The following is a 27,104-nucleotide window of genomic DNA, read 5'->3' as shown; positions in this document are numbered from 1 at the left end:
GTAAAGGAAGATGGCAAAGCAAAAATGAAAGACAACAATAAGTTAATAAACCCCTTTATATATATATATGTAGAGATACTGTAGGTTACAGTGAAAACAGACACACATACTGTACATACATATACAGTCAGGACAGGGTTGTTCAACCTCCTGCATTACCAATTTAGAACACCATCTGAATTAGACTTTGTACAAATTATTAGTGCGCAGTCCAGCCACATCTCCGAAAACCTAATATACACAAATACACTGATGACTGACAGGACAGCAAAAGCATCATGGATCACTGATAAGTGGAGATCTCATTACTTCATAAATTGATCAATTTACTGTACATGCTTTAGTTGTGGATCAGACGCCACTGGGTTTGACCAATCAATGATTGACATGTCAAAAGATCTGATACCATTCTTTTACCACACGCAGTCTCATGTTAATTTCAGTTCATGTCCATTTATTTGAGACTGACAGTGGGGTTCTTAATTGTCGTTTTTACTGTGTGTGTGATGGGGGGAGGGGTTGGCAAATGCAGGAGGGAACTCCTCTTCCCCAAATGAGGTTACATGTGTGTTTCAGCTCTGAATATACACGATCATGGTTTTCATAAAGCGTTAAGACAACATGGAGGATATCAAATGAAGCACAAATTCCTGAACAAAAAACAACAAAACAAGTTTTCAATAATCTCATCCATTCACAGATGGCTCTGACGGAGAGCGTGCATGCAAAGTTTCACTCATGACAATTGAGCGTCACATCACAGCCAGAGACAAATGTTTATACATGTGTTACAAGAACATTAGCCTACGCATAGCATCGTCACAGGGTTCTAAATCTAACCCTTCAATGTCCATGATTTTGAGACCTCTTGAATGATAAGCCCAACAGTCTCATTTCATCCTGATCTAATCCCTGACCACTGTGTGTGTGTGTGTGCGTGTTGAGCAAGTAAAGCAACCTCTAAAAAATAAGTAAAAAATACTCGTACAAACCTACAGCTTAGAAACATAGATTGGTCACGTAAACCATGAATGCTGGCCAGTCCACTAACGACTGACCACTGCACTGTAATAAGAGTTAATAAGCAGCACTGCTGATTGGTTAGTTGTTGTGGTATGAGGTGAACTGAAGCCTTCGCAGGGGGCTAAAATGCTTTAGCACAGGCTCATAGTGAGCGTGGGGATGAAAACCACTGGGGGCTCAAAATCACTGGCACAAATTACTTCATCATAGTAAACTGTGCAGGAGTCATCATCCACCTGTAACAGCTTTAAGGACCATGGCTAAAAGAACAACTACTGTAACACTCAGCCATTTGACACAATGTACTTCTTTCAGAATTCCAATTCAACCCAAATATAGGACACAACTGATAGAAACGATGGGTTCTGTAGGTTATAAAGAGACAAGCACAGATCAAGTTCAAAGCACGGATATACAATATTCAAATGTGCCCAGGTCAAAATGACCTTGATTTAAGACTAAGACCGACTGTTCAAAAGGGAGGGATTTTGTTTGTTTTATTCCTCCTCGCAGGAGCGAAGGGTTGAAGAGTGGATCTTTCTTTCACACAAAACCATTTAGCCCACGTCAGCCACTCATGAGAACAGGTTATCCTATCACACAGCAATATGACATCACAGTGAGGGGGTGCAACGCCACAGGGGCTGCCATGTGCTTAACCACAATGCAACATGGGTAGGGAACATTACCTGGAGATGGTGACCATAAGTAATCTACATCCCAATCTCCCCGGGGAAACTTACACCCAGTTTTGACCTTACACCCCCTCGCCCAAAACCACACTGCAATCATTACCTGGAAGCACCACCTGTCATCACTGACACGCACCTCTCCCATTTTGTATAGTTTGTTTTCTCATAGCCGTTGTCGTTATCGTCGTATTATGTTGTTTTGTTGACGTTTGTTGCAGTGTACCTGATGCTATGACATCTGTCTTTCTTTGTACCATTCCACAAACTCATCCAACAAAACTGGCCCTGACAAAATGAGAGAAAAGAATGATAACATTAGGGAACTGATCACCTGTACCACCATGAGAATGAGTGTATTTGTGTATTAGTGTCATTGTGCATTAGTGTGTGTGTGGATACTCACAGGCTCCATCCTCGTCATAGTTACTGAGGTCCAGGTTGATTGTCCTGCTGAACTCTAAAACGTTGCACCACTGGTCTTTGTTGATGACCTTATACTTGGATTGCTAAATAAATGAACATAGACAGGCAGTCAATACAAAGAACACTACATTCTCACACAGTTCCCTCACTTTATTAAGTTGAATGTTACACAGGTTAGACTCCATACCTCTAAAAACTGATTGAACACAGGAAACAGTGACCAAGTCTTTCCAAGGAGAAGCCCCAACATGCACTTGGCTGTGTTCAGATCTAAACTCCTCTGGTCCTTTTCCTGTACAATCAAAAATATACAGACGTCGCCAAGGTCATGGGTCAAATATGACTCAATTGAAATATTTAACTGTAAGTGATTAAGTAATACAGTAAGCCAACTAGTAATGCTCATTGATCCTTTGGAATTCATGAGGACACAAATGCAAATCCCATGTGCTTTGTTTATTAAATGGTATTGATCTCACTTCAAGCTCTATATTTCCATTCACTGTAAAGCTCAATTAATTGCTTTCAGGGGAACATGCCTTACAATTACTTCAATCCAAGCCAGACTATGTAAATAGCCCATCAGTACTCTTGATTAGCGCTTCAGCCATGCAAAACAAACAAGAAAATAATCTTGACACTCAGAACTTGTGAACACTAAGCTGAGAGCTGACAGCACAGCAATATTTTCATACCTGACATCACTGGTATTTTTCGTGTTTATTTATATAAAATGGTAATAAAGTTTAATGTATAATCTGTCGTGTGTTGAATCTAAATATCAACAAATAAATATCCATTGGGAATGAATATCCCAGTCAGAGGAAATCTAGTGATAATACTGCAGATTAGGTTTTGCCTCACTCACCCGAGCGAAGTCGAAGGCGTATCTGTAAATGAGCTTAAAGTTGGTGGTGTCGTTTAGGACAGACCTCAGGTAGTCCAGGGAGTTCCTCAGCCTCTCTGTGGAGTCGCACCTGACAACGCCAGAGAGACAGGTTAGAGACAGACTAGAGTGTAGACTATAAAACAGACAGTAGACTATACAGGCAGAGGCAGACTATAACCCCAGTCTGTTATCAGCACCATTTTGTACACTTCACAGCTAGAAATTGAAATAAACTGTATGGACAGACACGCACAGAACATATGTACAATAAAAACACACACATTTAGAGCAGACTTACTGCAGGGAGCCCATGCCATTCAACCACTCCTGTAGGGTGAAGTAGCCCATGCTCTGGGCATCCAGCTTCCAGGCCAGAACCAGCATCACCACCTGTTCACAAACACCATACACTCACATATTACTATAAACTGAAATGCTTGATATTTCAAATATTTACTTTCAATTAATAATTGTAATCTTTATGCCATCTCTCAATAACAGAGTTTTCCCCAACTCAAACACAGTTTGTCAAAGACTCCAGCCACCCAAGTCATAGACTGTTCTCTCTGCTACCGCACGGCAAGCAGTACCGATGCACCAAGTCTGGAACCAACAGGACCCTGAACAGCTTCTAACCCAAAGCCATAAGACTGCTGAACAGTAAATCAAATGGCTACCCGGACTATTTGCATTGTTTAGTTGCACCGACTCTCTTGCATTGGCTCTATGCACACTCACTGGACTCTACCCACACACTTACACATACTACACTGACACTCCAACACAAACACACAGTGGAAGAATGAGAGAAGGTGATACTCGCTTCTAGTGATGGCTGATGTGGGAGCACAGCATGATGACTACATCGTTTGGATGGCAGACCATCTGTGGCCTATCCAGGGTTAAAAACACCTTATGTGGAAATCTCAATGAAGAGACATTCCCACAGAAGTCCTAGGGTCATTGAAGCCAGGAGAGGTGAAGACTGATGAAACTTGAATCGACTAAATGAATGTTACTGTGTGAATTAAATTGTCATGTTTGGATTGTTTCAAAAGTTCATAAAGAGCTAAGAATTTTGATATGTGTCATTGTACTGTAAACCGTTATTCTGCTAGTCGGACGGCGGATAATTCAAAGAGGAGCGTCACAGGTGTGCCCCCGGATAATTTAGATAAGAGTTGTGATGATTAGATCCATTGTGATGATTTAGGATTTGCATGCACATGTAGATGGATTATAAATGTCACCCATCTACATAGACATGACTAGCCATCCTTACATTTTCTGGTTCCACTCCAATGTCTTCACAGAACTTCTCCATTCCCTCTGGCCCCACGACATCATCACAGCCTATTAAAGACACACACACACAGAGTCATTATATATGCTGTATACGCCATCATCAACTCCTACCATAAACAAACGCATAGCATCAATCTGCAATATTATGACAGCATAGTAGCCAGACACAAAAATGCTATGACATCGCAACCATAGAGACTCTACTCTATTAACATGTCATAATCAGGAGGTCAAAGCATTCACTATTATAACATCACGAAAACTATCATTGGTTATCTCCATTGTTATGTCATACACTCTGACATCACAGCAAAAATGACAATCACAATGCATACATATATACATAACAATTCTCTATGACCCTATCCCACCTGCAGGTGACATATAAAACATTAATCTACGACAATTTCAGCAAGCAAGAGACATCCTTTATGAAGCAATCAATGATGCCCTAGTCACAGCTTTGTCATACAACACAATTTAACTATGACATGAAAACCCCAATCTAAGGGTAATAGAGAAGGCATTTACACCGTTATGGTCTGTGTGTTTATACAAACTGATAGAGGAATATTTTTATTTACAATTCTTGTCTCACCTGCGTATTCGTAGAACCACTCCAGACATCTTTTACTGGAGAAGCTCTCCTCCTCTCGGATTTGTGGTGCCTCATGTTTTCTAAAAACACTGCATTTCGAAAATGACAATTTCAGACAATCTATGGCACAAGTGCATACAGCATATTTCAGACATTACTGCAGGTGCTGGGAATACATTGAGCGACTTAAAATCCTACCGTCTGGGAGCATATCACACACTATGATGTAAAAAAGGTGAATCCTGTTAATCCCTATTGGATGAGCTATGTGATGACAAGTCCTCTTGCTGCTCTTTTGAATTTCTGAGTTGGCAATGACGTATGCAAATTCGCTGGGGAGACAAATCACTTGTCATCATGCATGCATACGGTTTTAGTGAACAGTTAATCTCTGAAACCCAGAACAACATTTTTGCGTAATTAGGATCTGGGGGGAGATGTATGAGAAAATCTACTAAAATGAGGAGTGGAAGCAGGGCCATAACTCCACCCCATCTCTCTGCAAGTTTCAAGCAAGGCTATGGGTCAAATGTACCATCCCCTTCCGAATTTCGAAAGAAGTGCACACCCGCTAAACCATGATTTATTCAAATAACCAGTTACAAAAACCTCCACACATAACCGTTGCTCGTTAGTCATCAAATCCAACAGTCTTTTGACAGATGTTACGATACAATTTCTGTTACATAGTCTGTGCACGAGAGATTAGTGAACAGTGAATAAGACTGTTAGATATAACATTTTACATTTTAGTCATTTAGCAGACGCTCTTATCCAGAGCGACTTACAGTTAGTGAATACATATATATATATATATATATATTTTTTTTTATACTGGCCCCCCGTGGGAATCGAACCCACAACCCTGGCGTTGCAAACGCCATGCTCTATCAACTGAGCTACATCCCTGCCGGCCATTCCCTCCCCTACCCTGGACAACGCTGGGCCAATTGTGCGCCGCCCATGAGTCTCCCAGTCGCGGCCAGCTGCGACAGAGCCTGGATTCGAACCAGGATCTCTAGTGGCACAGTTAGCACTGCGATGCAGTGCCTTAGACCACTGCGCCACTCACTCCTCTCCTATATAGTCTAGTTACTTAGCTAACTGTTGCATAAGTTGGTGTAGCAGGTTGGTAGTACCTGTCCTGGCGACTCTTCTTGGCTGGCAGGTCATCTCCAGCAGTGGGTCTCCTCTTTTTCCTAGGAGGCATGGCTCTGGAGCAGCAGGCTGAGGGAAACACAATATGAGAGAGATAGAGAGTGATATAGAGATCAGGGACAATAGGTGTACAAGTGTCACATGGGTCTGCATTAGGTGCAGGCAGGGTCGGTACCTGTGGAGTGACTGTCCTGTCCAACGTTCTCCGTCAGGTTCTGAGGGGCGGGATAAATGTATTAGGCAACCACCACCAAGACACACAAACACACAGACTTCTGCATGCATTGAGCAAGGGGAGGGTGTGTAGGGACAGGAGGCTTGCTCTCTCATTTCCTCAAGCTTGTAACCTTTAGAGATGCAGTTATTATTTCAGACAGCGAGAGAGGAAAGAGAGACGATAGGATGAATCACACCCTTTAAGGGTCCATCCAGGAATACAAAATGAATCTATATCTATAACTCATTAATAACTCAGATTAATTTGTAGATAGGGGGAAATGTCCACGATCAAATCCTTAGCGTCGTGCCAGAGTAAGTCCAACAGGAAACAACAGTTGGAACAGGTGGCTAGTACTCATACGACACATGAAGAATACACAATGATATGAGGGCAAAATGCTTTTACCAGCCTGTGCAGGGTGTGGTAGATTTTGTGAATGCTGGCCAGTGTAGACAAATGGGTGTAGCTGAAAATCTATAGGGTGAAAAATACAATTTCAGCACATCGCTAACTTTAACACTACTACAGTACATAAGTAGATATGGAACACATATGCAACAGTACATGTAACAGTATATGAAACAAAAATCTGCTGCTCACAGAAACAGAACCTCATCTTAATGACATGCTGCATAACATGTCAATTCACTAGGTTTCCCAAGGCACAGAGAAGGGAGAGCTCACCATCTGCTACCCACAGCCTGCCTACATCATGCTCCCTCTGTCATAGCCATGGTCACCTCTTGCATTCAGCCAATATGAATGAGAACGCATGCATGTACAACCATCTTAAACACCATCTTCATCATTTGCATCAAAACAGTTGGGATAACTAAATAGTGATGTCACAGCCATAACTGCAAACAATCAAGGCATTTCATCATGGGATTGACATTTTTTTTTAAAATATGCTGATATTAGCAGTTATAGTAGTCTTCTATCACAATTACCAACCAGAGGGTAGTATGATGAAGTCCTATAATGCAATAGGCTACTGCTAGATAAAAGGCACTAGTATTCAGTGGCCTACAGATCATGAGCCGGGCTGACACGAGGATGGTATTCAATACATACATGTAACGTTACTGTATAAAAGGGTTCAAAGAATGCCAGCCAAAAATTTTTTTTGTCGATTTTGATTAAACACTATGCCGACATATGCTTATCCAAGAAAATAATGTTATCTTCATCTACGTTCGCTAAGTGTCAACATAGTTTTGTGAAAACGCTCACACAAGCAAGATAGATCAACGAAAGGCCGAATCCAGTGAGATATATATATATATTAGTCGAATCCTATCAAACACTAGATGAATATAGCCTACCTAAAATAGGTACAGAGGCACAACTTGCACAGAGTTTAGAAAGTATCTGGAGAGTAGATGGAGACATGGTTGTTGTAGTCCATTTCCTGGATCAAGGCTCTTATATCAGGAGCAATGGAGAGTGGAATTAGACTACAATTCCCAGGCCTCAGAAATGAATAATTTCATTCAACAACCCTCTCCTGCTACTCACCCCAACTGATGAATGCATGTTATATTGTTACAAAAATGTTACATCCTATGGAATAGTGCATAAATGTATCTTATGGTTCTCTTGGAACAATTGATGTAGATGACGCGCAGTCAGAGAGAGCTATTGCAGCCGGCATAGAAATATATTTTACAGAACTGCGTCACAATTTTCATCCTCTGTAATTTTCCGCAGTTGCTTGGAAAACTGACCTATTTAGCCTTACACAACATTGTTTTCCAAGTGTTACTTGCAATGCAGCTGCACTGCATTCCCACCCGCAAATAACCGACAAAATATCAGTATAATGTGGTCGACAATAATGACACATTAAGATGTATTGAACAGAATAGTTGCCTTGGCAATGTTACCGTTCCTAACAATTTCCAACAAAATGTGCGTGCCTCTAGCAATAACAGTACACAGTATTCTCCCTTTGTTGCGCCCCAAGACAACACTGGGAAAGGCTATAGTCAGATAGTCTGTACAGACATTTATTCGATTAACAGTTCATAGAACCATCCAAATCTAAAAGTATACAGATGCAATAGACCCGGTTATCAATACGTGGAGCCTATCCTACCGCACGTAAAATACACCAAAAGCCACAACTATACTTACTTGCCACATCAGAGTGCATTTTTAATAAACACACAACCGTCTGTGTGAAGTCCGAGGACCGGCCAGTAGGCGGGACATGTCAACATAACCATGTCCACAGATAATTTAGGTGGACGAGGAACCTAGTAGCCGCACCCCTAATCCTTCATGATAGGCTGTCTCTGGTGTCATGTAGGACAGCTGTAGACAAAGAATTAAGAACCTCCTTTGGACTAACATGAGAGGTCAAAGTTCCAAACCAGGCCATCCCACCGCTGTGGTTCATTGGCTAGGAAATGATCTCCATAATCAGTGAGGGGATTCTATTAATGTCCCGGGTGAATCGGGTTAACGTTTATTGCATTACATTTGGAAAAGGGCTGTCTCCCAGGCCTGAACCAGTTGGATTTGTCTAGACGGGATACAGCTTTTGTCAAATGTGACTTTTCGCAGCAGAATTAGGAGAATTTACGCAGCATGTTAGAATGTAGCAGGTTAGGGGAATTAGGTTAACATTAGTAAAAGGGTTAGGGTTAGCTAAAATGCAAAAACAAATCTATTTGACGTCAAATTTGAGAAAAGCTGTATCCCATCAAGACATGACAGAGCCAGGTGGCCGGGGAAACTTTATCGAATCCCCTCAAATCGGAATTTCCTCGCGCTAGAATGAAAACTAAAACACGATGGGGACCTTCATTGATCAGTTCACTCATAAGGAACCTCCACCATACACCTTGTGAATGGTAAAAATGTATTTCAGTCATAAGCAACTACACTGAACAAAAATATAAACGCAACATGCAACAATTTCACCAATTTTTCTGGGTTACAGTTCATATAAGGAAATCAGACAATTTAAATAAATAAATAATGCCCTAATCTATGGTTTTCACGAGTGGGCAGGGGCGCAGCCATGGGTGGGCCTGGGAGGGCATAGGTCCACCCACTGTAGAGCCAGGCCCAGCCAATCTGAATGAGTTTTTCCCCACAAAAGAGCTTTATTACAGACATAAATATTCCTCAGTTTCATCAGCTGTCCAGGTGGCTGGTCTCAGATGATCCCGCAGGTAAAGAAGCTGGATGTGGAGATCCTGGGCTGGCATGGTTACACGTGGTCTGCGGTTGTGAGGCTGGTTGCACGCACTGCCAAATTCTCTAAAAACAATGTTGGAGGAGGCTTATGGTAGAGAAATGAACATTACATTCTCTGGCAACAACTCTGGTGGACATACCTGCAGTCAGCATGCCAATTGCACACCTTGTGTTGTGTGACAAAACTGCACATTTTAGAGTGGCCTTTTATTGTCCCTAGCACAAGGTGCACCTGTGTAATGATCATGCTGTTTAATCAGCTTCTTGATAGGCCACACCTGTCAGGTGGATGGATTATCTTGGCAAAAGAGAAATGCTCACTAACAGGGATGTAAACAAATGTGTGCACAACATTTGAGAGAAATACACTTTTTGTGAGAAAGGAAAACTTCTGGGATCTTTTATTTCAGCTCATGAAACCAACACTTTACATGTTGCGTTTATATTTTTGTTTAGTATATGTTGGTTCTAAAATACAACTGGTTACAACGCCAAGGTAGTGGGTTCGATCCCCGGGACCACCCATACACTCATGGGGGGGGGTTGTACCTATTCATATTGAAACTGTGCTTAAAATATGCTTAGAATTTAATCATATGTAAATATTTCTTAGAGTAACCACCACTTTATTGCATTTATGTTAGATCCAGTCATGCCATTATTGGTGGCATAGTTGCAACAGTCATGTGACTCACACAAAGTATATAATATACATGGTATATTATTTTCTTGGGTCCTCAGGATTAATTTTTTTACCCACTTATACATGAAACTTTGATTCACACACACTATACTGTACTCATTAAAACAGCAGGTCTTTGGACTCTGGACCTGCACATTTTATTTTCTGATAATCACACAGAAAACAGTGAATTAACCTTTAATTAACCCTCCATGTACACTTTTAAAAGGCTTTAAAAACAGAAAACTACTTCCATCTGAAACTACTGCCCCCATCTGAGGATACTGTTGGCGACTGATGGGCATGTATTCAAAGCGTTATTTCAGAAGATGACTTAACCTTTTTTAATACTTTGTTATTTGACCATCGGTCACCAGAGGGGTTAATTAACTCCATTACAGTGGAAGCTCAGTGAAAAGGCATGATGTAAATAAAGCTGAAAATCAATCAAACCCGCTCTGCTAGAAAATATTACTGTTTCTTTGTCACACTAATGCACATTCTAACTAAGTGGTGTGGGGAAAAACAGGACTCCCTTTGATTTTAATAACATCTTTGCACCATAGGAACAACTTAATTTGTCCTCAGTGAGGGGTTACTGTAGTGCAGGTTTGATTGAATCCGGCCCTAAATCAGTAGGACTACTAACCTCTGTTCTCATGTTCCTCTCAGCTCTTCCCCTCTCTATGGGAAGCATGGCTGTCACTGGGGGGGCTCATCTTTCATCTTTAAATCAAGGTTCAGGTTTAACATCATAAACAAACATGTACTGTATCATATTTTCTTGCAGGAGTTTGGAGTGTATCAAAGAAAATTGGGCCATTCCCAAAACTAGCAGGTGAGCTGTGAGTCCATTAGAGAGGAAGTAGAGGGTTCCGTCCAGCAGGTTTCATCATGTGTGTTTACAATACTTGTGTTGTGTTTGGGGAAACCTGGTTTCTATGGTGACTTAGTTACACATCTTCCTCAGTGCTGATGGACTCAGTTGCGGCTCCATACTCAGTGGTAGATGCAGAGTTGCTGGATAAAAACTGATTAATAAAAGGGGATAGGCTACTTTGGACATTCCAAAAGTGGCAGCTGGACTTAACCTGTAATACAGAGTTTTAACATGTTTATGACCAATGATCTTGTCCCTTCAGCAGCTGGCATCCTTGGTTGTTATGCAGTGGGGAAGGCTTCCTATGTTCCAACCTGCAGAAATAGGTTCCAGAGACTTGGGCTGGTCTTTGGTCCAGAATCTGAATATGGTTTTGGACCTGGCCCATTTGGAGGCCGTGGCTTTGGAGGGCGTGGTTCTGGCCCAGGACCCAGGTGAGTAGAGCTGAGGAATTTGTCACTTCTGTTGCCCATGGTAGTCTTTTTTCTTAAGCCTTATCATGCCAGTGGTTTATCAAGTAGGTTCAAGTTAAGGCACTAGCACAAGAATGGTATTTATTGCATGCTGGTATGAGTGATACTAAAGCTAATCTCTCGTGGATAGACATGTAACATAGCATCTAATGTAATCACGCAAGATTTAAGTTCTGGGTTTGTTAATGAGTTTTAACATTAACAGGTTCTCTGCCTCTTTTAGACACTGCCACCATGTGTGTGAAGAGTGTAAGCGACAGCAAGCCCCTGCTACACCAACAGAGGCTGTGCAAAGCTAAAACACACACACACACACACACACACTCTCAATTCTAATGATCCTCATCTATTCTCCCAAGTATGTTTGACACACCTTGGAGCCAATCCAGGCGATGCATTGCAAATAGACATGACGTAATTGTTTTGTATAAGTTCTACAAAAAATAAAGATAAGAGTATTTACCTCAGTTAAATATCTTGTTGATTTTTGTTGAGGTTTATGTGTATTCAGGATGACGCCATGTAGCAGTCACTGCCACAAGGAAGAGCCATCGCAGCATTGTTGAACAGATCTGAGATGGCTGTGCCATATTCTTTTAATTATGAAAGCTATCACTGCTCCAATTCATACTCCAGCAGAGATATAACGATCAGAGGCCCTGCGGGGGTTGTTATTGGTGTGTGGTTTGCGTGAGACTCTGGGTCATAAGTAGGCTATGAATGAAAATCACTTGGGCCGACTTCAACTTTGGCATGCATGTGATTGTAAGAAGTCAGTCATCCAAACAAAGCTAGCATACAATATAAAGCAGGGTTCCCCAACTGTCGGCCTGTGGGTGATTTTATTTGGCCCCCAAGTTTTGGGGGCATAAGACTAAAAACACCAGCAAATCAGCTCCAAGGAAATAACATTTTGAAAATCAGTTCCAAAGTATTCCTACGCATAATAGTGATACAGTGAGGGAAAAAAGTATTTGATCCCCTGCTGATTTTGTACATTTGCCCACTGACAAAGACATGATCAGTCTATAATTTTAATGGTAGGTTTATTTGAACAGTGACAGAGACAGAATAACAACAAAAAAATCCAGAAAAACACATGTCAAAAATGTTATAAATTGATTTGCATTTTAATGAGGGAAATAAGTATTTGACCCCTTTGCAAAACATGACTTAGTACTTGGTGGCAAAACCCTTGTTGGCAATCACAGAGGTCAGACGTTTCTTGTAGTTGGCCACCAGGTTTGCACACATCTCAGGAGGGATTTTGTTCCACTCCTCTTTGCAGATCTTCTCCAAGTCATTTAGGTTTCAAGGCTGACGTTTGGCAACTCAAACCTTCAGCTCCCACCACAGATTTTCTATGGGATTAAGGTCTGGAGACTGGCTAGGCCACTCCAGGACCTTAATGTGCTTCTTCTTGAGCCACTCCTTTGTTGCCTTGGCTGTGTGTTTTGGGTCATTGTCATGCTGGAATACCCATCCACGACCCATTTTCAATGCCCTGGCTGAGGGAAGGAGGTTCTCACCCAAGATTTGACGGTACATGGCCCCGTCCATCGTCCCTTTGATGCGGTGAAGTTGTCCTGTCCCCTTAGCTGAAAAACACCCCCAAAGCATAATGTTTCCACCTCCATGTTTGACGGTGGGGATGGTGTTCTTGGGGTCATAGGCAGCATTCCTCCTCCTCCAAACACGGAAAGTTGAGTTGATGCCAAAGAGCTCCATTTTGGTCTCATCTGACCACAACACTTTCACCCAGTTCTCCTCTGAATCATTCAGATGTTCATTGGCAAACATCAGACGGCCCTGTATATGTGCTTTCTTGAGCAGGGGGACCTTGCGGGCGCTGCAGGATTTCAGTCCTTCACGGCGTAGTGTGTTACCAATTCTTTTCTTGGTGACTATGGTCCCAGCTGCCTTGAGATCATTGACAAGATCCTCCCGTGTAGTTCTGGGCTGATTCCTCACCGTTCTCATGATCATTGCAACTCCACGAGGTGAGATCTTGCATGGAGCCCCAGGCCGAGGGAGATTGACAGTTCTTTTGGTGTTTCTTTCATTTGCGAATAATCGCACCAACTGTTGTCACCTTCTCACCAAGCTGCTTGGCGATGGTCTTGTAGCCCATTCCAGCCTTGTGTAGGTCTACAATCTTGTCCCTGACATCCTTGGAGAGCTCTTTGGTCTTGGCCATGGTGGAGAGTTTGGAATCTGATTGATTGATTGCTTGCTTCTGTGGACAGGTGTCTTTTATACAGGCAACAAACTGAGATTAGGAGCACTCCCTTTAAGAGTGTGCTCCTAATCTCAGCTCGTTACCTGTATAAAAGACACCTGGGAGCCAGGAATCTTTCTGATTGAGAGGGGGTCAAATACTTATTTCCCTCATTCAAATGCAAATCAATTTATAACATTTTTGACATGCATTTTTCTGGATTTTTTTGTTGTTATTCTGTCTCTCACTGTTCAAATAAACCTACCATTAAAATTATAGACTGATCATTTCTTTGTCAGTGGGCAAACGTACAAAATCAGCAGGGGATCAAATACTTTTTTCCCCTCACTGTATACAAATGTAAACAAGGTTTGAAATGATTGTTTTAGTCAAATATTATATCGGTTTGGGGTTCTTGGGGTCAATTTGCAGTCTTCAAATTATTTGTAATTATGTTCCGGCCCCCTGACCATCGCTGAAGAAGAAAATCGGCCCGGGGCTGAATCTAGTTGGTGATCCTTGGTATAGAGCATAAAGCATGAATGAGACAGATGACTACAGCCGGCATACCCAAACCAATTTGGGTATGATTTAATAATCAACACAATTGTTTGACAAAACATAAGCGGAAGGAAAGAGATGTGCGTTACACAGTTCTATTTTTTATGTCTGCGCCACACCTTGCTGAAAAGTCAACAGCCTAGAGAGCTGGGCAAGCCTGGTCCTGGAGGGCATCTCAGTCAACACATCCTTTGTTTTGTTACTTTTGACACCGCTGTGAAAAAACTAGTAAGGGGACCCATCCATTATTACCGAGACAAGAACACCCTGCCAAGCTAGACCATTAGATGTCCACCTGTGCTAAAATGGCCTTCAAAGAGGCCCTAAACATTCTGCTTTTTCATCACATAGCATTATAATCTGTGATCTCTGCCACCCTCAACACAATAACCTGACTCCAGATACTGTCCAGATAACACCAAAGAATGGACATATTCACTTACTTAGAAAATCTATTATATTCATTTAGGATTTACAGATAAACCTTCAAAATAGTATGAGCTCACTGGTAATACTGAACATTTACATTTGAATAAGACCCAGTTATATAGCTAAAATTATAGGGTGGAAACATAGCAGTGGAGGCTGCTGAGGGGAGGATTGCTCATAATAATGGCTGGAATGGAGTGGTATCAACCACGTGTTTGTGTTTGATTCCATTCCATTCCATTGACTCCATTCCAGCCATTATTATGAGCCACCCTCCCCTCAGAAGCCTCCACTGAAACACAGGCTATTGGTAAGCTTGTTGGCTGTATTCAATTGAATTGGACAATTCTAGAAAGCTGCTATTCATGTTAACCTTTTGACAATATATGATTTGACATTGATCACTTTGGGAACGTACTGTATCTGTTCTTCAGATTTCTATGGCATGATTGCAGAAATAGCAGAGGTCTTGTGTATACTACATGTGCCCTCTTCTCCTTGTCCTGCAGCTGATCACCGGCTCCTGAAGCACACTCTTCACTCGTCCCATGCATCTCCATATTGGTTCTTTTTCACTGTGGAGACAAAATAACCATACAAAAAAATCAGACATGTCTATGCAATGTAGTTCACTAACGCACCCGGAATATTGTGTTTGTTTAATTCAACAATTATAAAAGGCTACACTGCTAATTATTGCTACAATCTAAAAAGCAAATGTTAGCGTATCTTAGCATGTTCCTTGATACAGACCCCCTGCTATGGCCAAAGACACTGATGTCCAAGTATGTGAGCACTGTTGACACACTGAATAACCTATATAGACAGGTCATATCACCATTGTAAGCCCCATATGTAAATAGCCCCAATAACAGATCACTGTGGGGAATGAGTCACCATCTCTCTTCAGAACAGGTGTTTCAGCCGGGGACTTGAGCAAAGCGTCTGCCTTTTGGGTCAGGGTAACCTCGTAGTTCTCTCGGTTTCTGCTTCGTAGGTCCTCGTACAGGATTGGTCTCTTTTTGGGAGTCTCATCATCCAAGTAAGGAGGGACTAAAAAGGCAGTGAGGGGAGGAAACCTTTCAGAGCAAACTGCCATTCAAGGTGTCTGGCCAGGGCCAATACAAAATCTGTTGATTCAAAAGTGAGATAATGTTCCCAAATGTTCTCTCTACTTCAACTAAATTACATTCAGCTTGAAGACAGTTCTGTGAATAAAACAAGGATGAGTGAGAGAGCATTAGCCATGTCTGTAACCACAACATGCTAATCCTGATGTCCATACCTGGTTGGTTAACATCAGCTGCAGCTCCTGTGGGGCCAGACTCACTGATGGGAGGGCTCAAAAGAGCAGCCTGATCACTATAGGAGAAGTCACTAGGGTAGCTGAATGAGTCTGCTTGAGCGCGAGGTTCCGCCACTGACTGGGAGGCTTGTTCAAAATAAGCCTGGTTAGGATCTCCCAACTCTGACTGGTTCTGAGGAGCAAACCTGGTTCCAATGAAAATGTAACTTGGTAAGATGTCAAAACAATAACCAGTTACCACAATGGGGGAGGGGGATTAGATGCAATACTGACTGTTGAGGAATATGACGTTGTCCTTGTCTTAGGGCGTCACCCAATGGGGAATTCTCCAGATTTTTGAACTTCTCCTGACATATCTTTGTGTAGGAGATCTTCCCGCCAATGTACCCAAACAGACCAGCAACTGAAAATAGACACCACGCACACACAAAAATGAATATTCCCAAGACATGACAATGGTACATTTACATTTTGAATTCCAGCAGGACACTGACAAGCCTCATATTCAGCCTTCACTTACTAGCTACTTTAGGCAGGGAACCAAATCGTGGTGAGGGTGCAAGGACTCCTGAAAGGGAGAGATAGAAAGTAAAGTAAAATCCAATGAAAGGCATTAGAGGCTGATATTTTAATTACAATTTCAATGGACTTAACATTAAACGTACCTTTCATAACGAGTGCTTGAGCTACAGACACTGCCACAGCAGTTAATGGAAGGGCTGTGAATAAATGTTGTCATTAGTGCATTCAGAATCGATCCATCCTTATAACTCTTTATTTCAACAACGCATGCCCACAACACTTCAGCAGCTATAAACTTCAGTAAAAGAGAAATCTAGAGAGGAATAGAGGCATGGTCTAGAATGTCATTGTATGCGGTAGCGTTAAGATTTCCCTTCACGGGAACTAAGGGGCCTAGCCCGAACCATGAAAAATAGCCCCAGACCATTATTTATTCTCCACCAAACCTTACAGTTGGCACTATGCATTGGGGCAGGTAGCATTCTCCTGGCAGCCGCCAAACCCAGATTAGGTTTGTGTGCGGCTTCCTGGCCATGGAAACCCATTTCATGAAGCTCCCGACTAACAGTTATTGTGCTGACGTTGCTTCCAGAGGCAGTTTGGAACTCGGTAGTGAGTGTTGCAACCGAAGACAGGCGTTTTTTCACGCTTCAGCACTCGGCGGTCCCGTTCTGTAAGCTTGTGTGGCCTACCACTTGGCGGCTGAGCTGTTGTTGCTCCTAGACGTTCACACTTCACAATAACAGCACTTACAGTTGCCCGGGGCAGTTCTAGAAGGGCAGAAATTTGACGAACTGACTTGTTGGAAAGGTGGCATCCTATGACGGTGCCACGTTGAAAGTCACTGAGCTCTTCAGTAAGGCCATTCTACTGCCAATGTTTGTCTATGGAGATTGCATGGCGGTGTGCTCGATTTTCTACACGTCGGCAACGGGTGTGGTTGAAATAGCGAATCCACTCATTTGAAGGTGTGTCCAAATACGTGCGTGTATGTACAGTGGGGAGAACAAGTATTTGATACACTGCCGATTTTGCAGGTTTTCCTACTTACAAAGCATGTAGAGGTCTGTAATTTTTATCGTAGGTTCACATTAACTGTGAGAGACGGAATCTAAAACAAAAATCCAGAAAATCACATTGTATGATTTTTAAGTAATTAATTAGCATTTTATTGCATGACATAAGTATTTGATACATCAGAAAAGCAGAACTTAATATTTTGGTACAGAAACCTTTGTTTGCAATTACAGAGATCATACGTTTCCTGTAGGTCTTGACCAGGTTTGCACACACTGCAGCAGGGATTTTGGCCCACTCCTCCATACAGACCTTCTCCAGATCCTTCAGGTTTTGGGGCTGTCGCTGGGCAATACGGGCTTTCAGCTCCCTCCAAAGATTTTCTATTGGGTTCAGGTCTGGAGACTGGCTAGGCCACTCCAGGACCTTGAGATGCTTCTTATGGAGCCACTCCTTAGTTGCCCTGGCTGTGTGTTTCGGGTCGTTGTCATGCTGGACGACCCAGCCACGACTCATCTTCAATGCTCTTACTGAGGGAAGGAGGTTGTTGGCCAAGATCTCGCGATACATGGCCCCATCCATCCTCCCCTCAATACGGTGCAGTCGTCCTGTCCCCTTTGCAGAAAAGCATCCCCAAAGAATGATGTTTCCACCTCCATGCTTCACGGTTGGGATGGTGTTCTTGGGGTTGTACTTATCCTTCTTCTTCCTCCAAACACGGCGAGTGGAGTTTAGACCAAAAAGCTCTATTTTTGTCTTATCATACCACATCACCTTCTCCCATTCCTTCTATGGATCATCCAGATGGTCATTGGCAAACTTCAGACGGGCCTGGACATGCGCTGGCTTGAGCAGGGGGACCTTGCGTGCGCTGCAGGATTTTAATCCATGACGGCGTAGTGTGTTACTAATGGTTTTCTTTGAGACTGTGGTCCCAGCTCTCTTCAGGTCATTGACCAGGTCCTGCCGTGTAGTTCTGGGCTGATCTCTCACCTTCCTCATGATCATTGATGCCCCACGAGGTGAGATCTTGCATGGAGCCCCAGACCAAGGGTGATTGACCGTCATCTTGAACTTCTTCCATTTTCTAATAATTGCGCCAACAGTTATTGCCTTCTCACCAAGCTGCTTGCCTATTGTCCTGTAGCCCATCCCAGCCTTGTGCAGGTCTACAATTTTATCCCTGATGTCCTTACACAGCTCTCTGGTCTTGGCCATTGTGGAGAGGTTGGAGTCTGTTTGATTGAGTGTGTGGACAGGTGTCTTTTATACAGGTAACGAGTTCAAACAGGTGCAGTTAATACAGGTAATGAGTGGAGAACAGGAGGGCTTCTTAAAGAAAAACTAACAGGTCTGTGAGAGCCGGAATTCTTACTGGTTGGTAGGTGATCAAATACTTATGTCATGCAATAAAATGCAAATTAATTACTTAAAAATTATACAATGTGATTTTCTGGATTTTTGTTTTAGATTCCGTCTCTCACAGTTGAAGTGTACCTATGATAAAAATTACAGACCTCTACATGCTTTGTAAGTAGGAAAACCTGCAAAATTGGCAGTGTATCAAATACTTGTTCTCCCCACTGTATGTATGTATATATTAGGAGCTAGATAGAGTAGTAGAATGCACAACATGCAATTTCAAAATCTGGTTGTGCAACAGCCGTTTTTCTCTTATGTCAGTCACTGACAGTCACTCAATTAGCCATGTCAGCTAACAATTGTTTTATTGGTAAATTAGTCTAAACTTGTAATCATGGCGGAATACCTACAACATTCAACGTTGAGCATTATTGTCTACAAAATAAGCGTAGCCTAGTAACACTAGAAAACTCAGTGATCCTCTTTTAACAGTGGCCATCAAGACTGCTTTCAAAGGTGTGTTTTCCCGCAACTGCAATAAGAATGTTGTAGGCTACAATGACTGGGCATGCACATCTCTCCCTGTAAGGCATTCGTAATTTGAATGCACCTTGAGAGGAATATTATTTTCTCGCATAGAATGCGACATGCTGAACAATTAAATAGGTAAACCATTCTACTATGGGGTTGTCTGATTTTGCTGTTGCTTACTCGTGCTGTTGGCTGTAGAAAATAAAATGTGGACATAATTCAAATATTGAAAGGTACCTGGTCTCAGCTCCACCTGGCTCTCATTTGGATCATAGGTGTTGTGTCTCAGACACGGCGGGACCCGGCCCAATTTAACCTCTGGGTGTAAACATTAGCCCAAACAATTTGACACTAAAACAAGAGTTTCTATTGGAGAAATTAATCTAAGTCCCTCCCCGTTTGCTTCTGTTTAAGAAATGTTTTGCAACAGAATCAGCATAATGAATACACCCCAGGTATGCCTCACAAATGGCACCATGTTCCCTTTATAGTGCAAGTGCTCCTTCTGACCAAGGCCCATAGGGCTATAACATAAGGAATATGTAGCCCAATATTGGAGTAAAGGAGCCTAACGTTACTCCTTATAGTCCAAGGACCTTACATGTTATTTTTACTGGGCAAATTTGCTCTGGAAGCCAAAAAAGCCAAATGCTCCATCTAAACGTGAATAGATTATCAATTGCAGTACGGTTCTAGAAACATAAATCCCTCTACTTTCATATCACATCAAAATAATTACACAAATGCAAAATACACACTTACTGTACACTGTTTTAACCGGTTTTAAGTTGCACACACAGTACTTTTCAGGGACAACACGTTTGTGGCGTCCATCTTCCGTATTCGGAGACGCAGATAGCTAAATTAGCATAGGTAGTCCACTCTGCCTTCCGTCTGTTTTCCGTAAACAAGCGCCCCCTAACCCTATAAAAAGGTGTGCTTCATTTTAACCTTCTGGTTTTTTAAAATTATTTCTCGCTGATATAAACGATAAGGTCCTTACATGATGACCAAACCGGCTCCGCGCGTGCGTACACCATCATGCGCATGTTGATTTTGTCTATCCTCACCAGACGCGTTAATGACACGCAGGTTGAAATAACAAATCCAACCGTGAACAAACTATATTAATTTGGGAAGACATTTAACATTCAATGATATTTAGCTAGCTTGCTGTTGCTAGCTAATTTGTCCTGAGATATAAACATTGGGTTGTTATTTTACCTGAAATGCATATGGTCCTTTTTTTGCTGGATCTTTGTAGAATTCTGACCCATTTTGAGTCGCACAAAATCGTGTGTTCGCTACTCCAACAATTAATCCAGAGTTAAAAGGAGAAACCTAATTAGTTTTTTTGTTTTCTTTGATGACTCTCTCCTCGTTCATTCTTCTTTATATGCATTACCGCCACCAACTGTAGTGTGGACCTCATTCATCTTTCAATCACACATGTGGCTATATGCTCAAAAAACCATGAGTAGATGGGAGAGCCAGGACTTGCAGCACATTAAGCATCTAAAATAGAACCACGTTCTTGATACTGTGAACCATCAGATCCTCCTCTCCACCCTCTCCGAGTTGGGCATCTCCGGTGCGGCTCACTCTTGGATTGCGTCCTACCTGATAGGTCGCTCCTACCAGGTGGCGTGGCGAGAATCTGTCTCCGCACCACGTGCTCTCACCACTGGTGTCTCCCAGGGCTAAGTTCTATGCCCTCTCCTATTCTCGCTATACACCAAGTAACTTGGCTCTGTCATATCCTCACATGGCCTTTCCTATCATTGCTACACAGACGACACACAATTAATCTTCTCCTTTCCCCCTTCTGATAACCAGGTAGCGAATCGCATCTCTGCATGTCTGGCAGACATATCAGTGTGGATGTCGGATCACCACCTCAAGCTGAACCTCGGCAAGACAGAGCTGCTCTTCCTCCCGGGGAAGGACTGCCCGTTCCATGATCTTGCCATCACGGTTGACAACTCCGTTGTGTCCTCCTCCCAGAGTGCAAAGAGCCTTGGCGTGACCCTGGTCAACACCCTGTCGTTTTCCGCTAACATCAAGGCGGTGACCCGATCCTGTAGGTTCATGCTCTACAACATTCGCAGAGTACGACCCTGCCTTACACAGGAAGCAGCACAGGTCCTAATCCAGGCACTTGTCATCTCCCGTCTGGATTACTGTAACTCGCTGTTGGCCGGGCTCCCTGCCTGTGCCATTAAACCCCTACAACTCATCCAGAACGCTGCAGCCCATCTGGTGTTCAACCTTCCCAAGTTCTCTCACGTCACCCCGCTCCTCCGCACACTCCACTGGCTTCCAGTTCAAGCTCGCATCTGCTACAAGACCATGGTGCTTGCTTACGGAGCTGTGAGGGGAACGGCACCTCCGTACCTTCAGGCTCTGATCAGTCCCTACACCCAAACGAGGGCACTACGTTCATCCACCTCTGGCCTGCTGGCTCCCTTACCTCTGCGGAAGCACAGTTCCCGCTCAGCCCAGTCAAAACTGTTCGCTGCTCTGGCACCCCAATGGTGGAACAAGCTCCCTCACGACGCCAGGACAGCGGAGTCACTCACCACCTTCCGAAGACACTTAAAACCCCACCTCTTTAAGGAATACCTGGGATAGGATAAAGTAATCCTTCTACCCCCCCCCCAAAAAAAATAAAAAAACTATTGTAAAGTGGTTGTCCCACTGGTTATCATAAGGTGAATGCACCAATTTGTAAGTCGCTCTGGATAAGAGCGTCTGCTAAATGACGAAAATGTACATGTAAATGTACTTTAGCACCTGGTAACGCAGACGCCCGCGAGCAGTTGACTGAATAATGTGTACATTTATTTTGCAACGTGGTCTGATAAGCATGTCATGCCCGGTGTCCACAAGATGCATATACGTTTTGTTTTACCGGATATTTTCCAAACTTGACGCACGTGCTTCGCTTTTCAACTCACTAAAAGCTAGCTAGTTGGTGTCTGTATGTACTTTCGTAGAAAATATTGAACGCATGCGATACAGAACGCACCGCAGCCTAGTGCGGCACCTCTAACATTAGCGCAGAAAAATTAACTGTTGGCTTAATTCTGTAGTGATGAGCTGGAATTGTACTTTCAGTGACCTATATGTTGAGTGGTTTGAAAACTATGGTTATTTGTTTTAATAATAATAATAATAATATATAATTGTTTTTGTACCTTTTTGTGAAGGCAATGGATTTGGAATGTTATTTTTTTGTGTGAACGGGGCATCATGTAAAACTACAAAATAGCCTAATCTTCATGACTAATTTTGAAACTTATACGTCAAACAGTATCATGGTTCTGGTCTAATGCTAATAAAAAGTTGGTCCGTTCACATCGTGATGCATTTCATTACACCGTAAGTCATCTTCACGGAGTCTTGCCCCGCTACTGAACGGACAAGTAATAAAACAGATGTTTGAGATGGAGGAGAGCCTGTTTCTCGTCAGATATTACATTTATTTAGGGAGATTGCAAAATATGACCTTTTCATTCGAGACAGGATAAATATTGTTGTTTCAGGTGATAAAACATGTTTAGTTACTTTTTCCTCAACTTGTTTCTCTAAGTCAAGCCAGCTTGCACTGCAGAGCAGCTAGCTACCTAAAAGTTAGGCTAGGTTGAACATACCATTGTAGCTACCAACCTCCACCTAACAATTATCATCCAAAACAAACATCATTACCATCACAATAAACTTAAACCGGAGGCAACAGTCATAATTAACTTAAAAGCCAATGTGTATTATTTAACATTACTATTCAAATAGTACTCACTTATTGGAATGGGTAATTGTTTACAAGTTGCTAGCTATCCCATAAAGCCATCACCGAAAACCACATTTTTCATCTCTCTGTTTTGGTAACTTCCGAGGCAGTTAGAAAAATGTCCAAGTATGCGGTGTCTGTCTCGCAACGGAGCCTTCAACCACAAGAGGGCATTGCACTTTCACGCCCTTGTGGACGTCTCCATTGAAATGCATGACATCTGAGTACTTATGGGTAATGTGAACGAGGCTTGAGGCGTTAACGGCTCTGCATGGTCAATCCGACATCTGCAGTGGCCGTAAAGCATTTACTGCGATGCGGCCTCCAGAAGTCAGCGCATTCATACTTCTTGCGCTTCGCGGAGCAGAGCTGTTCTCAAGGAAGTGAGTTTGTGTTTATACAGGTCCTCCTGCCCCCACCTACCATCAACCAATCATGTCAATGCAGAGCTATAATGCGCTATTAGGAGTAGAGCCCTGCACAGGCATTAATTTTGAGCCATACCCATGCCGGCGACGTTCAGGCCCTACCCTACACAGGCCCGATTGCTTTTGCCAAATTTAAGGCCCGGCCCTGCCCAAAACCCGAAATCAGAAAGAACGTCCTCTGTGTCTGTCTGTCACTCGATCGCTCTGCTTGGGCTGCTCTGCCAGAGATGTTAGAGAAAGGAGGAGATAGGAATCCCATTGAGCAATGAATGAAAGAACGCATAACGCCCTACACAGCAGAATGTTGACAAATCACGTTCACGTTGTCATGTTGCGTCACTCGGTTGCTAAAATAATCGTCACATAATCCCTTCTCAAAGTCAGGGTATGAGTTGAGAACTGTCTATTTTCCTCGAAAGTACGTAACGTCACAATTCCAAAGCTATACAATAAAACAGATCGCAGGTTAATTATTTCACATCTTGGAAAATATTTGTAATGTTGTACTTCTTGTTGAAGAAATTATTGCTAATGTTAGGTTTTTGAGCAAGCGCCTAATTGACGCCAATTCACTCCTTGAAGGAGAGCTCTCCTTGTCACAGAATCACCCAGAATGCACCGCGCGGCTCATTGACATAGCATGGGCAACGTACACGATGGACGTTAATACGATTCCCATCTCCTTAAAAAGTATCGCTGGCTCTGCTTTGTTTCTCTCAAATTTGGTGCACAAATTTGTTAACATCCCTGTTAGTGAGCATTTTATCCTTTGCCAAGATAATCCATCCACCTGGGTGTGGCATATCAAGAAGCTGAATAAACAGCATGATCATTACACAGATGCGCCTTGTGCTGGGGACAATAAAAGGCCACTAAAATGTGCAGTTTTGTCACACAACATGATGTCTCAAGTTGAGGGAGCATGCAATTGGCATGCTGACTGCAGGAATGTCCCCCAGAGTTTATGACAGAGATGTAATGTTCATCTCTACCATAAGCCACCTCCAACATCGTTTTAGTGAATTTGGCAGTACGTCCAACAGACCACATGTAACCATGCCAGCCCAGGATAAAGCCATTTTGTGGGGAAAAACTCATTCTGATTGGCTGGGCCTGGCTTCCAATTGGGTGGGCCTATGTCATGTGAAATCCATAGATTAGGGCCTAATGAATTTATTTTAATTGACTTATTTCCTTATATAAACTGTAACTCAGCAAAATCATTGAAATTGTTGCATTTATATTTTTGTTCAGTATATTGGACGGTTTAAGCACTTCTGACACCATGTTATGTTCTTAAAGCAAATTTATGCTTGATCCGTCAATGTGGTCGGAGGCTGAGTATGGAGGGTGTGATGCAATTGCGGAGCCTCGAGGCATACAGAGGCCAAATTGAGCGCCGTACCGCATCGCTATGTGCCTCCCAAATTTTGTAACAATGCGGCGAGTGCCGTATAGCTCTGCATTGATATGTTTGGTTGACAGTAGGTGGGGGCGTGAGTTACTGTATAAACAAACTCTTCCTTCACAACAGCTCTGCGCCGCATAGCTTAAGAAGTATGAATGCCCTGACTTCTGCAGAGGCCGTAAATGCTGCACGGCCAATGCAGACGTCAGATTGGCCATGCAGAGCCTTTTAGTCATATGACTGTACTGTGCAACAGAGAACGAGCAAATGGCTCAGCTTCAAAATGTTAGTGATACATTTAATGATACCCAGCCTTAACCCCATTTGTAATGTCGGTGCACGTCGGGTCGGGTAGCAGAGCTCTAATACGGAGCCCTCTGCATTGTTACAACATTTTGGAGGCGCAGGGCGATGCAGTACGGAGCTCGATTTGGCCTCCGCAAGCCTCCGGAGGCATGGAACCTCCACATTGCATTGCCAGAACAAGCATAAATTGGCTTTTATGCTTCCAAAACCATACTGCAAGCGATGCATGTTAATATTTAGACCAAGCGTCAAGGCTCTTAAAACTCCCCGTACAGAAGACGCCTTCGTCCAATGACTTATGTGTAATGTAATGAATCAGAGTCATGATCAAGGGCTTGGGAATAGGGTGCTATTTGGAACATAACCTTATGTTGTAGCATGACTTACATCTGTACCAGAAGCTCTCTTGGTTGCATTCCCGAAACACTCTCTTCTCCTCCTCCGTGGGAATGTAGGGTGCCCCAACTTGACCCTGTTCAACAGCGTACAGAAATGTAGATATTTTAATTACCTAGATATCATATACATAGCAGATTAAAGTAAACTCTGCCGTGTTCTGCTTTTCCACTGCACTACATACACGCCAGTCGTCTACTGTAGTGAGTGGAGACTGGAGAGGTTGAAATGTTAACTTTAGCAGTTAGATAGAAAAATACCTTTCCCTCACATAATAGCGTTATCGCCGATATTATTACTACAGTACTACTTGATTAACTTGCTAATTACTCATGTTTGAGTTAACGACTAAAAAGTGCTGTTGTGGCTAGCTTGGATTAACTTTGTTTGGCAAGCTAGCTAACGTTTGTTAGCAAACTAATCCACAGAATGCTAACTAGCGGTTAGCTACTGTTAGCTAGCTACGTTACTGTACCTTAGCCCCTTGCTGCTGTTGTTGATGTTGGGGATCCGTGAATCCCATTGACGTTTGTGACATGACTTGAAGATAAATTGATATAGTTAAAAATGTGCTACACCATTATTTCGAGGTTATGTGCATGCATAACAGGGGAAACAGTTGATACTTCAAAAATGACCTCAAAGCAGGGAAGTTGCTGTAATCAGAGGGCCTTGAGCAAAACGTGAGTGTAGACGTCACGCGTCCAGAAGCGTGCCCAGTCTTCTTCTTCTTCGATGAGGTTTAACGGCGCTGGACATCCAATAAATTTTGCATTACCGCCACCTACTAGACTGGAGTATACTTCGCTTATACTTTACTTGAAAACAAATAAATAAATAATACAAATAAATCAACAATGACCCTACCATCTAACCCTACACACCCGCCACCCTACTCCACTATTTAAATCTATCAAGTCCTACCTCAGGCCAACAGCCTGAAAGGATGGGACACCACCACTCAGCACACCCTGTAACTCTTCTGATGTCAAGTCTCGTACACCCAAATACCTCTGCAGCTGCCACCACAACCTCCATTTTCTGCGTCTTACGTTCCATCCCTGAAGTACAGTTGATAACCATTGCTATAAACGCAAAAAATCCAATCTTACTAAAGCATATACAGTGAGGGAAAAAAGTATTTGATCCCCTGCTGATTTTGTACGTTTGCCCACTGACAAAGACATGATCAGTCTATAATTTTAATGGTAGGTTTATTTGAACAGTGAGAGACAGAATAACAACAACAAAATCCAGAAAAATGCATGTAAAATTTTTTA

At 42.6% G+C, this 27,104-nt stretch overlaps 3 protein-coding genes across 5 annotated transcripts; 1 reads left to right on the top strand and 2 right to left on the bottom strand.

The window, feature by feature from the left end:
• Nucleotides 1–38: 38 nt before the first annotated feature.
• Nucleotides 39–8,548, bottom strand: LOC121533307 (DCN1-like protein 4). 3 transcript variants are annotated; one of them, XM_041839123.2, is made up of 11 exons: nucleotides 8,445–8,548; nucleotides 6,714–6,782; nucleotides 6,264–6,303; nucleotides 6,070–6,157; nucleotides 4,931–5,019; nucleotides 4,310–4,380; nucleotides 3,326–3,417; nucleotides 3,007–3,115; nucleotides 2,326–2,430; nucleotides 2,119–2,221; nucleotides 39–2,000 (listed from the first exon to the last, which is right to left on the bottom strand). In XM_041839123.2, the coding sequence occupies exons 1-11, from the start codon at nucleotides 8,451–8,453 to the stop codon at nucleotides 1,945–1,947; spliced, it is 831 nt and encodes a 276-aa protein (XP_041695057.1). In that variant the 5' UTR covers nucleotides 8,454–8,548; the 3' UTR covers nucleotides 39–1,944. The 3 variants fall into 3 exon arrangements, with proteins under 3 accessions (XP_041695057.1, XP_041695058.1, XP_041695059.1); XM_041839124.2 differs by lacking the exon at nucleotides 6,714–6,782 and having other exon boundaries at nucleotides 8,445–8,490; XM_041839125.2 differs by lacking the exons at nucleotides 6,264–6,303; nucleotides 6,714–6,782 and having other exon boundaries at nucleotides 8,445–8,515.
• A 2,308-nt stretch (nucleotides 8,549–10,856) lies between these two features.
• Nucleotides 10,857–11,998, top strand: ociad2 (OCIA domain containing 2). Its single transcript, XM_041838689.1, has 4 exons — nucleotides 10,857–10,935; nucleotides 10,988–11,035; nucleotides 11,340–11,511; nucleotides 11,774–11,998. Exons 1-4 carry the CDS (start codon nucleotides 10,857–10,859, stop codon nucleotides 11,847–11,849), a joined length of 375 nt encoding a protein of 124 aa, XP_041694623.1. The 3' UTR covers nucleotides 11,850–11,998.
• Nucleotides 11,999–14,324: 2,326 nt separating this feature from the next.
• Nucleotides 14,325–26,526, bottom strand: ociad1 (OCIA domain containing 1). The gene is made up of 8 exons (XM_041839126.2): nucleotides 26,300–26,526; nucleotides 25,816–25,900; nucleotides 16,730–16,783; nucleotides 16,585–16,632; nucleotides 16,338–16,467; nucleotides 16,044–16,249; nucleotides 15,656–15,811; nucleotides 14,325–15,333 (listed from the first exon to the last, which is right to left on the bottom strand). Exons 1-8 carry the CDS (start codon nucleotides 26,360–26,362, stop codon nucleotides 15,296–15,298), a joined length of 780 nt encoding a protein of 259 aa, XP_041695060.1. The 5' UTR covers nucleotides 26,363–26,526; the 3' UTR covers nucleotides 14,325–15,295.
• Nucleotides 26,527–27,104: the final 578 nt, after the last annotated feature.

This window comes from Coregonus clupeaformis, chromosome 20 (assembly GCF_020615455.1).
Source record: "Coregonus clupeaformis isolate EN_2021a chromosome 20, ASM2061545v1, whole genome shotgun sequence".
NCBI lineage: Eukaryota > Metazoa > Chordata > Actinopteri > Salmoniformes > Salmonidae > Coregonus > Coregonus clupeaformis.
The sequence above is the reverse complement of the archived record's forward strand: the minus strand, read 5'-3'. Positions and strand labels throughout refer to the sequence as shown.